Source organism: Phoenix dactylifera, chromosome 17 (assembly GCF_009389715.1).
Source record: "Phoenix dactylifera cultivar Barhee BC4 chromosome 17, palm_55x_up_171113_PBpolish2nd_filt_p, whole genome shotgun sequence".
NCBI lineage: Eukaryota > Viridiplantae > Streptophyta > Magnoliopsida > Arecales > Arecaceae > Phoenix > Phoenix dactylifera.
This window is the reverse complement of record NC_052408.1, coordinates 11,068,949-11,082,656: the sequence shown is the minus strand read 5'-3', so window position 1 is coordinate 11,082,656 and position 13,708 is coordinate 11,068,949. Positions and strand designations below refer to the sequence as shown.

Below are 13,708 nucleotides of genomic sequence, written 5' to 3'. Positions count from 1 at the left end.
TCTTATATCTGATTGAACCATGGAATCCCCCCCCCCCCCCCCCCCCCCCCCCCCCCCCCCCCCTCCTTCCTGATTCAAGACATTAATGTTGCCAATGGTTCCACAGTTCCACCATATAATTCAGTAAGACTGAACTTTTTTATCTAGACTGTCATGAACTTCCATAGTAGTGAAACAACCGTCATTTGAAAAATGGATTCCACACTAAGTTCTACATCTTTCCACAACATATTTTTTTCTGCAATCATGCAGTCTGCTGAACCACCAGCTGTCTGATTAGAAAAATTAGAAAGCGGTCTTTACTTTTGAACAGATTACACCTGGAGCAACCACTTGATTGCTTGAATCACCAGCAATATGTTCAACCAACCTAGGATCAGTATTCAAAGACTCAACAAGAACAATAGCTTAAATAGATATATTGGATAATCCAACTAGCACACCATCAATCACTTGGTCACCTGAATCAACCACCATATTCTCCAAGTTAGTTGAATATGGAGCAGCAACCTTAGATCAGAAGCCATCAGTTATATGACCAGCGTGTCAGAGGAAACATTTGATCTACACTTTGTTGAGATATATTAGATGGTAGATTTGGTACACCAGCTACCTGACTATCTGAACAGGTAATTGTTGTTTCCTCACCTGAATGTTGCTTCCTCCATGCATGTCAGTTTGATGCACTCCCAAATCTGGCCTACAAGCATCAACCAAGTACTATCCAAATATTTTTTATTTTCTCCCAACTTTTCATCCAGAGTTGAAGGAGGACCGTCTAATAAGAAATCTAGGCGCACTTCTATTAGGTGCAAATATAAAAATTAGAAAATTTTATTTTATTTGGGAATTAGAGAATTTTACTTTTATGTGGATTTTAAAACTATAATTTTATAAAGACTCCAGTATTTTATTTCTATGCGGACGCTTATTAGGATTTTGGGTTGTCTATATAAACCAATTACTGTGTTAGTTAAGAATACAATTTGTATTATTGAGATTTGCGAATACAGAATATTAAGTTGCCCTTTCCCTCTGCCTTCTCTTCCTCCTCCTTCCTCTCTTCTCTTTCCTCCTCTTCTTCTCCTCTCTACTTCTCCTGTCATGCGTCAAGAGTACTGTTAAGTTATCACCATTCTTCCTCATGAGGACGATTTCTTGCTGCAATTTCTTTCCTTAGGTGCCTGATTTTTCGTAGCACTTTCTTCCTGCACCCACTTCTTCCTGTCCCAATAGTATCTCCGGAGACTCTATTTAAACACCTTCCGTTTGTTGGCTCCTTCAATCAAAGTACCAACCCTGTACGAAGCTCCTAAACATTCCTGCTTTCGTAAATCATGGAAGCATCAATTTCTGCAGCAGTAGTGTCCATTTGCTTATATGTGGACTCTAGTGGTCATAATTTCGGGCCACTGACATCTAATTCAAATTAGAACCAAATTAAATTCTACGAGATGGAGACAACAATGAGAGTGGCAAAAGTTCAAGCACTAAGCAGGGAGGGAACTAATCAGCAGCAGGATAATCTAGAGAACTGTAGATCAAAGATGTGGGACAAAAAGAACCCGGTGTTTTACAAACATAAGTATTCATTATCCAAGTGACATTTATTTTAAAAATTTTGGATGGATTGTAACTTGACAAATAAAGCTCGCACATGTAGAAAACCAAGCAAAAGGTATCCTCGTCAAAGTGTACCTTTAGGAGAAGGGAAGGATATAAAATAAACACAAACACAACTGCAACTTACCTGGAATCCATGTATGAGAACTTTAATCTTCCATTCAATTTGTGTTGCCTGTTTCGCTTCATCGTTCATTCTTTTCGTCATGATCTCAAATTCATTTTGTAAAGCAGCAAGATTTTGCCGTTGCCAGCAATACTAGCGAGAGCATAACTCTAATGATAAGGAAAGTACATAAGATCCTGCTTTTATGCATCATGCCCTTTGACCAAATTATTAAGAGTCTCGTACTTGTGCCCTATTACCACCCAAGGAAACTTAATCTCTTCCTCAGTCAAAAGGATCAACCTGAAAAAGAGACTAAATTATAGTTCATTATAGTTCTTTAATAATAACAAGGCTGCTGAAATACAGTAAGCATGCGTTATGGTCTTAACCTATGTTAACGACACTGTAAGCTATATTTTCATTTCCACCTATATTTTGGTGCTAGAACCGAGAAGGTGCACATGAGAAAGACATATGGAGAAAACAGAGGGGGCATGTTTAAAATGAACACCTACCACCCTCAAAAACCGAACTCGAGTCATTTGCTTACAACATGCAGAAGCTTCTACTTCTCCGACTCCAAATTTTTAAGCACATTCTCCAGTAGGTAACCGCGCAATACTTAACTACTGTTGTTACACCACAATACATGCCATTTAAATAAAACAAATTATTAGCCCAAGAAACCAGCTCCTAATTTGGTGCTACTAAAAACCTCGAGGTTTCCAACCAAAGTTTTTGGTGGGCAATCTTTTCCCTTACGTACTTCATTGCCACCAAACTGTGAGAATTATGTCTTCGACAATTTACAATTGGAATAAGAGACCATTCATTTGGAAAATGTTCTTTAAGCTGTAGAGACATGATCGCTAGAAGACTCTCTCAGAAGTACGTCTAATCATCCAATTTTATCTATCTATTTCCTTTCCTTTCCTTCTGTCTGTATATCATTTCCATCCAGGTGTTTGCTAATTGCTCAGAAACATCTTGGCCACAGATGATTTTCATGCAGTCATGATTCAGGGCAGGGCATCAACTTAAAGCAACAAAAGTACTGCCTTTTCTTTCTCCAAACGGTTTCTAAGCGCCATTAATCAAAAAAAAAAGAAAAAAGAAGAAGCATCTTTTGTTTTTTCTTTAAGGAAATGCAAGAGATAGAAGAACGAAGAACGAAGAACGAGAAAAGCACTCACTACCTTCTCGAACGGAAGGATCGAGCCACTGGTTATTCTCCGTATTTCATCACCACCGCCTTGAGGACCTCGTCCTCCGCGTTCTTCCAAGCACCTCCCTTTATCATGTACCTTATCTCGCCCCAGGTTCTTCTCCTCCCTTCCCTCCGACTCGTCTCGAGTTCCAGGCGAACTTTAGGGATCTTCTTCGATCCCGTTTCGATTTCCCGGCGGGACGACGAGGAATCCTCCGCCTAGGATTCGCGCTCCGTCCCGCTCGCCCTCCACCAAATTCTAGGGGGTTTTGGACGGGTCTCGCCCTCCGAGGGGGAGAGGCAAGCTCGTCCTGATCGGCGGTTTTCATCGAAACATGGGGTCGGGTATTTCTGCACCGGTTTCGAGTGGGCCCCAGTTATTCCGCGAAAGCGATGGTCAGCAGTTCTCGGCTCCTCTTTAGCCCAATGCGATCCAATTTGGGCTCCGCCCGATAACCAAAATATACAGGCACAGCACTACGTTGGGCTGGGCCAAGATGACTGTTCTAAGACTACCGCAGTCATATATGAAGACAACCATGAGCTCCCCAACTCATGCTCGATGTTGGGCCATGCGCTCAGCTCTCCAACTTCACCTGTGGCCCATCTCGCATGAACTTTTTTAACCTACGATGAGATGGCTAACCTTAAGCCAGTGTTGTCAGAGTTGAGAGGCTTCCTCAACTCCAATTGCGGGCTCCGGAGGGGCATTTGTGCGTGCAACATTATATTATACTGCATAAAAGGTATAAAAGAACAACGACACTTACCAAATAGCAAGATTTGTATAATATTATTAACCTCCCACAGGGTCTCAGTTTACATCAACATTTTCCAAAGCATTTCAGTCTCCGTCTCTGTCCTCCAAAACAAACTTGCAGATCTTCATTGCGTATCACGGAACATCAGTAGGCCTTCCAGTCTTCCACCACCACCTCCAATACTGCTATTGCTCGCGCATTTCGTCTGCTCATTTCTAAAATAATGCTCTCTACTTTTGCTAGATATTGGACAAAGCACTCCAGGTCTGCGAGATATGAACTCGTAATATCATTTTTATCACGCCAAAATAAGAAAAGGCAAGGAAATCCATGCACAAAGATGAGCAACTCATACTCCACCAAAGAATGGTACTAATACAAAATAAGGTGCACCACTGAAAATTATATGGCATGTATTTACATATTCACAACACTAAAACGGGGAGCAACTTCAATCATCTTATCTCCAATATACTGCTCAACATAGTTCAGCTTCCTCTACGCTTGCGTCTCAGCTTTATTCTATGCGAAAAAACTATTAGATGGACTCTAATTTCACTGTGAAAAACTGATGAAGAATGATACTAGCGGGTTAAACTGTGATTAAGAGTACGGCCGCCCATTATGTGGGGCCAAATTTTGATCCGCGTGCTTAAAGCAAGATGCAAGAAAAAGATACTAACTAGGCTTTCCTTGTTAAACCTGTGAACCGTGGGGACCCAGGAGTTTGCCATCCGTCTCCTCATGATATGCACAAATGATATGAAATATCGCATTCATATATACCTTCACTTTTGCCGAATCGGAGTTTTATGAGGCTGGGGAGGAGGTCTCTTCTATAGAAATTGGAATCCTTCCGTTCAGCTTTTGTCATTGGTGCCTCTTCTATACACGACCATGTCTTGTGCCGGACCACACTTCGTCCTTCAGGAACGATGATGCTGCTTTCTTTGTTGGCGAAGGCCACAGCTTTGACTCAATTGGATTTCACAGACGAGGTGTCTCGACACATGGAGAAGTCCCCTTATGATAGGGCATCATTAGAAGAAACGTCATTTCAACTTGACAGAACAATCTAAATGCCAACGTGATCACAACCTGAACGTCGAATAACAATCAGTTATGTTCTCTCTCTTTTTTTTTGGTTAGTTATGGTGCCATCTAACTGTTTAGATGATGCTTTAAAATTTTGTATATAGTCAAAGTATAATATACCAATAAAAAAAGTCAAAAGTATAAAATACAGGCCTAATCCTCTAATACCTTCTTGATCCGTCTGTCAGACCAGGATGCTAAAATAGGAATTCCGTGAAGGATCATGAGACCAGCCTCCAGAAAACAAGACGTTCTAGAGATAAAACATCAAACCAACCAACCTTTGCAAAACAAGGTTGAACATCAAATAAACAAGGAATGAGTTAAAAGTTAAAAGCCAGGTGGATACGCCCGATTGTCTCACAGTTCTGGTCATTGATCAAGCCAGAAGACTTCAATAGTATAAATGAAATTATTACATGCATATGCATTTAAATCATGCACATGCATTTAAATCATGCACATGCATTTAGTTTGATGAACTTCTCAAATACACAGCAAAACAGAACTTGTCTACTTTCAAAATTGTACCTGGACTGGAAACTTTATACTTAAAAAGCTCATAGGATGAACTTATACTGCTGCCTACCAGATCTCTGATGTGGAATCAAAATTAATATTTAGCAGCCCGCATAAACTTTAGCCAACAGATGAAAATTGCAGACAAATCCTCTTCTCACCCAGCAAAACATCGAAGGACTTTCACTGGTGTTCTTTCCAAGAATCAACAGCACCCAGATAATAGGAGCCATTTGAAAGGTTATAGATCCTGGAACGTGTCCTACATTTTAGTACTCTTTGTCATCTCATCGACATCCAACTCCACCGCCAACACGGATGAATCTTGTTTCATTGCCGGACGACTGGACATGAGTAAAGTGCATAGACTTTTAGATTGTTATGCAAAGTTTTTGAAAACATCAAAAGGCTGATTGAAACACAAATAAAATAACAATGGTTTTCTGTTTGATTGTACCTGTTCAGTACTGGACCATGATCGACAGCTGACCGCAAAGCATAGACTACTCTACCAACAATGTCAGTCATGGGAACAGGACCAAACAAACGACTGTCCCGGGCTTCCTGCTACCAGATGGACATGGAAATAAGCATGCAGATTGACATACATTAAGACAACAAAAACTTGTGCTCACCAAATCTTAAATAGCGAAAACTTGTGCATGCTGCAAATCCAAAGGGATTAAATAAGGCTTGTTGCTCATACATTCCAAATTTTGGGAATGCCCAATAGCAAACATGATCATTTAGAAGCCTCTCTAATATTGTCTTAGACATTATTTGATAATCATATGCACTTGGATATGGTTGGTTGCGCAAAGCAATAGCAAAAGTACCTTTGGCTTTAAAGATTCATTGTCTGACAGCACCCAACACTGATCCTTCTCTAAAATAAATGGCATATCTTTCTCATCAGCGGATACCATCTCATACCCTTCTATGGCAGCCAATCGTCTAACAAGATAATCATCAGATTTCTCAGGATCTTTTAACAAAACAACATCGCCCACAAAGACTTGCCTATGTCAACATAAATAAATAAATAAATAAATAATAAAAATTAGAACATTTACAAACAAGAACATCAGTGGATGGGAAGTAGGGAAGCTTTATAAACAAAAAGACATGTCAATATCTTAACACCTACGAATAACAACATCATATGTTGTACAGGAGCCACTGCTAAAATCATCTTTTGTACTTATCTCATTTTAATGGCAGATTACGGACATAATAGTACAAGTAATCTGGCCTCTCAGGCTCTCTGATGTACCCTTCATTTTCTTAATGAATGGTAGGTGGTCTTTCCCATTTTTGCGTCAAAAATAGAGGGGGGGGGGGGGGGGGGGGGGGGAAGCAACACAAGGGTCGATACAATCATGAACAAAGATGAAATTTTGCAATTAAAGCAATTCTCTTCGGCTACAATTAGAAAGTTCTTGTTCATCCAGACAAATAAAATAAGCAAGGTAGCATCTCTACATAAAAAATTCTGCAGAGCCGTGTTGACTCTCAAAATGTATTATAGATAAGCCACAACACAAAATAATGCTATGAAGATATGGGGAATGCATGCCAGAGAAATTATGAAATAGAACCTCATGAGTTTGCTAATATTAGCACCCTAAAAATATTAAGACCAGATGGCCGCGATCTTTCAAATTATTAATCGCTTTTGATGAACATAGAATTCAACTTTTTTCGGAGAATAATATAGAACTCAATTGAAAAATGGTTTACCACACAATATTCATGATCTAAGATTATTACACTTCAAAAGGCAGGTCAAATAGGAAACCTACAAGCCAAAAAAAATAAAACTGAAACCACAAGTTCATCTGGAAAACATGATTTTCGAAACAATACAAATATAATTTTCTATGTAAAGATGTCCAACCATATGATGCAATATTCATTATTTAATCATCTATAATGAAATGAATAACTGATAACCATTATGATTGTCTGTGACTTATATCATTATCTATGGTAAACTTTAGCATGGCAAGCAATACATAGTGAAAGTTACCAACATTTTTTATGTTTTTTTTCCTCTACACAAAGAAATGCTGGCTGATATATCCCAATAAAGATGATAAGAAAGGCATCGTGCTCAAAGAACTATATGCACATCTCGTAACCCATATCTGTACATCCTACTCATGGGTTAGCACTCAATACTAATCTATATTGTTTATTGCAAGCCCCAAGTATACATCAGTCAAGGATTGTGGAAAGCTTTTGTGTTCTTCAGTTTATTCATTTAAAAGATGGACCTGTGGAACAAAAACAGGGAGACTAACGAAGAGATCAACCGAATAAAACATTTGCAGACAGGACAGGACTATAAATAAAGACTACAGTTATCTGAATTGTGTTTCTTCATCATGACTCGGTCTTAGGTAGCTTTTGCACTGTTAATTAGTGCTGTCATGATATGGATACATACTTCATCTAGAATTATGAAATGAGTGCATATTGGAGTGTCAAACATATTATGGTGCATGCTCCCATTCAAAGACACATCAACATATTATTTACTACTAGGGTTCACTTATACTATGTAATAAACAAGAAATCATGTCTAGAAAGTATCCTTAAGGCATGTCATTCTTTATCCCTATGCCATATTAATATGCAAAAAATAAAACAGAAAATGTGGTAAAAACGGAAAATACAGAGCAATAAAGAAATGTTTAAAGGACAAACCACAAGCACTTAAATAGAATTAATGCATCCATAGGAAGTGCATCATCATGTATTGTCTATGCTTGCCTCTGTAATATGTGACAGGCATTGCATATAACCTACACAGCTAATTTCAATTCTGCTATAAGACTTACTGTTGTAATTTTCAGAACCACCATCTAAAGAAAAAGTAAAAATTACAAAACAGCTTCTCATCAAGTAACTCTAATTGAAATTCCAGTCTTTCCTATTTGCAGGCATCACTAATAAGATATTGACAATTCATTACCAACCAGTTTTATCTGTTTGATCCAACTCTTGGATGGCATGAATGGATTGGAATTATGGATCTAAGAGATATGGCAGACTATAATTTAACCCAAAAAACCAAGAAGAACATAAAGATAAGCAGTCATATCCTAAATTATATATCTTGGATATTTATGAACATATTGTTACTACTTACTAGTTTGTTACACTTGGCTGATAAAAAATAGTCCTATACTGACCATTACTCAATTGAGAGGACAAAACACATTCAATTGTATCTAAGGGTCACTGGAATGTATTAACTTTGACAGGTAAGTTAAAAATTTTCACTTACAACTCTCCCCTGCAAGTTGTATAAGACCCCCTCAATATTAATATTCAAAATGGTAATACTAATATTAGACTTGCAAGAAAACCCACTATATAGTTTGGAATCTTACCCTTTTCACATTTATATATATGCATAACTAAAAATCAAATCAAGTGTGGTTCCTATATGTAATACAAACACCCATGGTTTCTACACCTTCCAAGTGGATTATTGGAAATGGCTCCCACATACCTGAGTATACAAGAGTGCCATTTGGTCCATAAAACACTCTTACTCTTGACAAATTAACAGAAATGGAAAAAAATTGAGATGTTGTAATCTTTCTTGACATTATAAAAAATTGCAATTTGTGTGTAGTTTTTGCAAATTCTAGCTAATATTAAAAGCTTGATTTTTGTTGGAGCCAACTTTTCTAGCTAGCTGGTGTGTAGTTTTCCAGTTTCAATAACTAAAGCCAACTTTTGCTTTAGAGAACAAATGTTTTGCATTTGGTAATAACCTGCTGGAGTGTAGCCCACAAAAAAGAGTATTGATTTTTGTTGACTGAGGTGAAGGTTGTCATATTGTCCCCGCAAATAGCATAGCCAAAGTGCCCAGGCAAGCCCCATGCAATTCAGTTCAAAAGTCAGTCATCCTTCAACTCGTCAACTTCAATTACCAAATCAGGTTTTAACATTTTAGTAAGCCTCAAGTCGTACACAGTAAATTTCTGATTTAGTCTCATTAACTAAAAACACTTTAAAGACATACAATACATGAGCAAGAACCTTTGTTCACGACTTTCAATCCACAGAATGAACTAAAGGTCTAGAACAGGTATAAAGAGGGACAGATGACAATCAAAGGCAACAATCTAAGAAATGTGAAACCTTTTAATCGTTTTTGGACTCCCATCTAATCATTCTTTGAGCAATTCTTATTTAGTTTAAAAGGGCCATGCGAACTCAAAAAACACAACATGCGGGATAGTAATAAATGACTCGATCTTGAAATCAGGGAGCTCATTGTGGCATCTTCATTTATCAAACTAGTTCCAAATTATCATGCCAAGTCACATAAATTTCCTTATTTCAAAAATACTAATCAGAAGAGCAGTAGACAAACAAATTGGATTGTAGACTACCATTTGAGTCAAAAAAATCCATTGTAAAACTCCAGTACAGGGAAATGCCCATGAAGGGATATAGCATGCCCAAGTAAAATGACCCATGGAAAATTTGGTACATGTACACATGTATAATTCAAGTAGCAATACCAGAATATTTCTAACTGTCAAGAAGCTGCAAATTTGGAGCTTATATGCATGAAATGCCATCACATCAATTATTATTGGAATATAAATGTTATGTTAAAATCTGAAGGTATACAGAACTTTCCAATAAAGTTTTCCTTATAGTGAGATAATTGAAAACAAAGAAATAGCAAGAGTATCAAATCCTGTAGCTCATGGAAATATTAAGGTACAATTGAGTAACATGAAGGGCTCACAGAATTTTGGAGGACTCCTAGCTGCCCACGCACAACAAATGCAACAACGATGAAAGCAGCAGCAGCAGTAGCAACGAAAAAATAACTGAGTTCTTTGCAAGATGAATATCAAAAAATAACCCAAAGTATAAGGAGAAACTAGTTAGTTATTACAAGAGAATATTTTCTCAAAATTGGCAAGCAAAACTGCAGAATGCCTGATCAAAAATTGCTTTCCAACAAATCAATAGAAGCCAGACCAAAATAACTATAAAGAATTCTAGGACTAATAATCAAGAAAGAAAATAAACATGGAGAGGTGGAAATACGTTGGAGCTGGAAAAGGCAGTTTTCTGACAAGAAGAGTTCCTCCATCTCCAGCAACAGTAGGTGCCATTTCTTCTCCTTTATTCCAATGAAAGAAGGTCAGCTTGCCTTGGAAAAATTTTTCCCAAATAGCATCACTTAACTCTCTTCCATTGATTTGACCTACATTATACTTCTGCATTGTAACAGAAATAGATAAATTAAGGCCCATGTTTCTCAGAATAGAAGTATCATTTTAACTTGCAAAAGAAAAATTACATTATAGACAAATTCAGAGCAAAACCATCAACATGGAACAATAACATGAGAAAAAAAATCACAAGAATAGGAATCATAAGACATTTACTGAAATTCATACTCTGGCTCCAGTACATGGTACAAGGTACGGGCAGGGTAAGCACCTGTCAGTTTCCAATATCTGCTGGAACATGGCTACCATATTCATAGAAGTAACATCGAGCATAGCATTAACTGCATTAGAATAATCTATGTGCATGTAGTTAAAGAATCTGGGGTGGTGACTAGGCAGTAGACCTTTCCCCTAGTGCTTATGAATGTTTTAGGCCTTAGATAATCAAAGGGCATGAGCTCTAGAGCTGGCCTCCTGAATAATAGTATAAATATGTGGATATTACTATTATTTACATCTGTTAACATAAAAACAAGTTCACTTTATAGTAAATGCACATGAGAATCTCACTAGAAGCATTCCAAGATTGCAGTAAAGTCCCATCCATATGGAAGGCAATATAACTACATAAAGAGCAAGTAAGAGAGAACTAGTTTAAGTGACTTATCAGTGCCTCAAAGAATTATTCTGATTCATGCCTTCCAGGTTTCCCATAGGAAGGTATTTGAAACCACAACCCAGAACATTTGGTATTAGATGTGCTATCTATGTTTTCTATATTTCAAATAATGGTTTCTTATAGGGAACTGTGGGGCTGGAAATGGAAACTAACTAAGAGGAGACCAACTAAGCAGAGTCCACCCCATCCTCTTACAACCAACAATCTTCAGAATTTTTCATGAGCATCATAGGTGGGATTTTGGTTGCCTTATGTAAAAAAAGATGCTAGCATGACATGAATTTTAAAAATCATTATAAGGTTGTCAACATTTAGATTACAAGCAAAAAAGCAAACAGCTACTTATTCCAACCCACCCCACCCCCACAAAAAAGAAAATCGGGAAACTGTGATTCTATTATTGTTTCGGTTTCTTAGGCATGGCATCAAACTGTCAATGCAAATCAAAATAGCCCTTTAATGGTTCACAAATAATCCTTCTAAAATTAGCCATCCACTATTCTCAATGTATTAAGCATCTTCCAACTCTTATGCTGTGCTCCATCCATAATACCATAAGAGAAATACAACCAACATCCTCGGAAGTCATCTTTGTGTCAGTCCAGATATTCATGTTTTTTTAAAAAAAATCTTTCCCCCTCATTTGATAAGTTCCCGGATCATCTCTTATGAAATCATAGACTATTCGTTACCCCAGATCATGCATGAGGTAATAGCATGCCATTTAAAAAAAAATCTTACGTGAATATCTCTTCGCTGAGCACCACATTAGTCCCTGCTAGATCAGGGTCTAATAATGAGCAATAGTAAAAGAGAATGAATAAAAGAGAATAACAGCCTATCAGAGTATTTGGAATAAAGATATGGAACTGGAAAACAGATTGTCGACACATATTTGCAGTGTTAGAATCCCAAACAATGTGTAACAGCAAAGAATGTCCTTGCCAATGTTTTGAAAACCCAACAAAAATCTTTTACAATAAGGGGGGGAAGGAAGAAATCAAGGAAAGCTGGCTAATTGCAGCATTAAAAGGGAATACGAGATCATGAAAACCGAATGGGGAGAAGTAATCACTAACCAGTATTGTATCAAAAGAGATGAGACCCAAATCAGAAACCAAGAAATTCCACATTTAGGAATCAAGAAGACCCTCCCTCCAAAAAAAAAAAAAAAAAATCAAGAAGACCCATTAAAATTACAAGAGACATCAGAACTCGCCGAACCATATATCACCGCAAACATTCATGCAATTCAAGATAGATGAGGGGCAGGCATTCTTTTCTATTCCAAAAAACGAGAAAACGAGAAATCTAACTCAAGAGCATGATAACAAAAAAGACAATCAAGTAAAACCTAGACGCATCAAATCCCACCAGAAATTGCGAACGCTTACAAGAAACCCATGACATCCCCGATAAGGTCAAACCCAAACAAATCCACGTCCGCAACCCCAGACACCAAAATCAAGAACGCCCAGACGAGGGCAACGCGCAAAGGGAGGGAGCGCAAATAAGAGCTACTGCGAGCGCAAACCAAATCAAGATTGGATTTCGAACGGCAAGAACGAGAGGATGGGAAGCGAAAGAAACAAAAAAAAACCCTAGAGAACCAGAGAGAGAAAGGAGGACGGTGATAGTCTCGTACCTTCCAGCCGAGGACGACGGAGTACTCGAACTTGGTGGCGGCGTAGCGAACCCACGTCGAGAGAGACACCATCGCGAAAGGGAGCGGAAGAGGAGCCGAGTGGATCAGTCGTCGGCGTCCGCCGCACTTCCCACTCCCACCTTTTTTTCCTCACCGTCCGCTCGCTTCGATTTTGAGTGCCTTGATTTTAGTACCTCTCTCGATCAAAAAGATTTTTTTTTTTTTCAGTACCTCTCTTCCGCCCAATTTTTTCGTTTTCGTTAATAAAAACTATCTGTTTACAACTTTACGGTGATCCGTCGTTCGACGCATCGTAGTGTTTCCCTCTTTGATTACTAATGCAAGAGTTATTTGGACAATCTTATGCCACGTTTCTTTCGACGGATCTACGCGTGTGTGCCAGACGTGTCGTTCAATACGCGGACGGACAGGGATGATTGACGAGAGGGAAAAGAAAAAGGAGTTAGGACCGGCCGGAAGAAATTTTTTTTACTGAAATATTTTAAAAAATGATATCCAAATATATAATATTAAAAAAATAATTGTTATATATTTATAAAAAAATATATTTCAAAATAATTTATATTTAATTGAGCATATATTTTTTAAAAATATATAATTTATTTTATTCTATTAAAAGCTTAAAAGTATTTTTAAGAAAAAATTATTTAAATTTTCAACTGGTAAAAATCAAATTTATCTAAATTTTACATGAATTTTTTTCTATCAAATACGATGAACTTATTCTCATAAAATAGTTATATTTTTATTTTTTTGAAAGATATTTTTTATTTTTTTTATTGACTATACTCTTTCTCCTCATCTCACTCTGCAAACGAAATAAATCCTTGGTATCC

The 13,708-nt window shown here is 37.6% G+C and overlaps 1 protein-coding gene across 2 annotated transcripts; it reads right to left on the bottom strand.

Moving 5' to 3' along the window:
* Window positions 1-5,124: 5,124 nt before the first annotated feature.
* On the bottom strand, window positions 5,125-13,291 carry LOC103721924. 2 transcript variants are annotated; one of them, XM_008812313.2, is made up of 5 exons: window positions 12,852-13,291; window positions 10,400-10,572; window positions 6,151-6,334; window positions 5,772-5,881; window positions 5,125-5,658 (listed from the first exon to the last, which is right to left on the bottom strand). In XM_008812313.2, exons 1-5 carry the CDS (start codon window positions 12,921-12,923, stop codon window positions 5,577-5,579), a joined length of 621 nt encoding a protein of 206 aa, XP_008810535.2. In that variant the 5' UTR covers window positions 12,924-13,291; the 3' UTR covers window positions 5,125-5,576. The 2 variants fall into 2 exon arrangements, with proteins under 2 accessions (XP_008810535.2, XP_008810541.2); XM_008812319.2 differs by having other exon boundaries at window positions 5,772-5,878.
* Between the last annotated feature and the right edge of the window lie 417 nt (window positions 13,292-13,708).

Coding starts and splice junctions, on each gene's coding strand:
- LOC103721924 (XM_008812313.2), bottom strand. CDS start 12,923: ATGGTGTCTCTCTCGACGTGGGTTCGCTACGCCGCCACCAAGTTCGAG. Junction 10,573..12,851: donor CCGTCGTCCTCGGCTGGAAG/GTACGAGACTAT, acceptor GTTACAATGCAG/AAGTATAATGTAGGTCAAAT. Junction 5,659..5,771: donor CATGGTCCAGTACTGAACAG/GTACAATCAAAC, acceptor ACTCATGTCCAG/TCGTCCGGCAATGAAACAAG.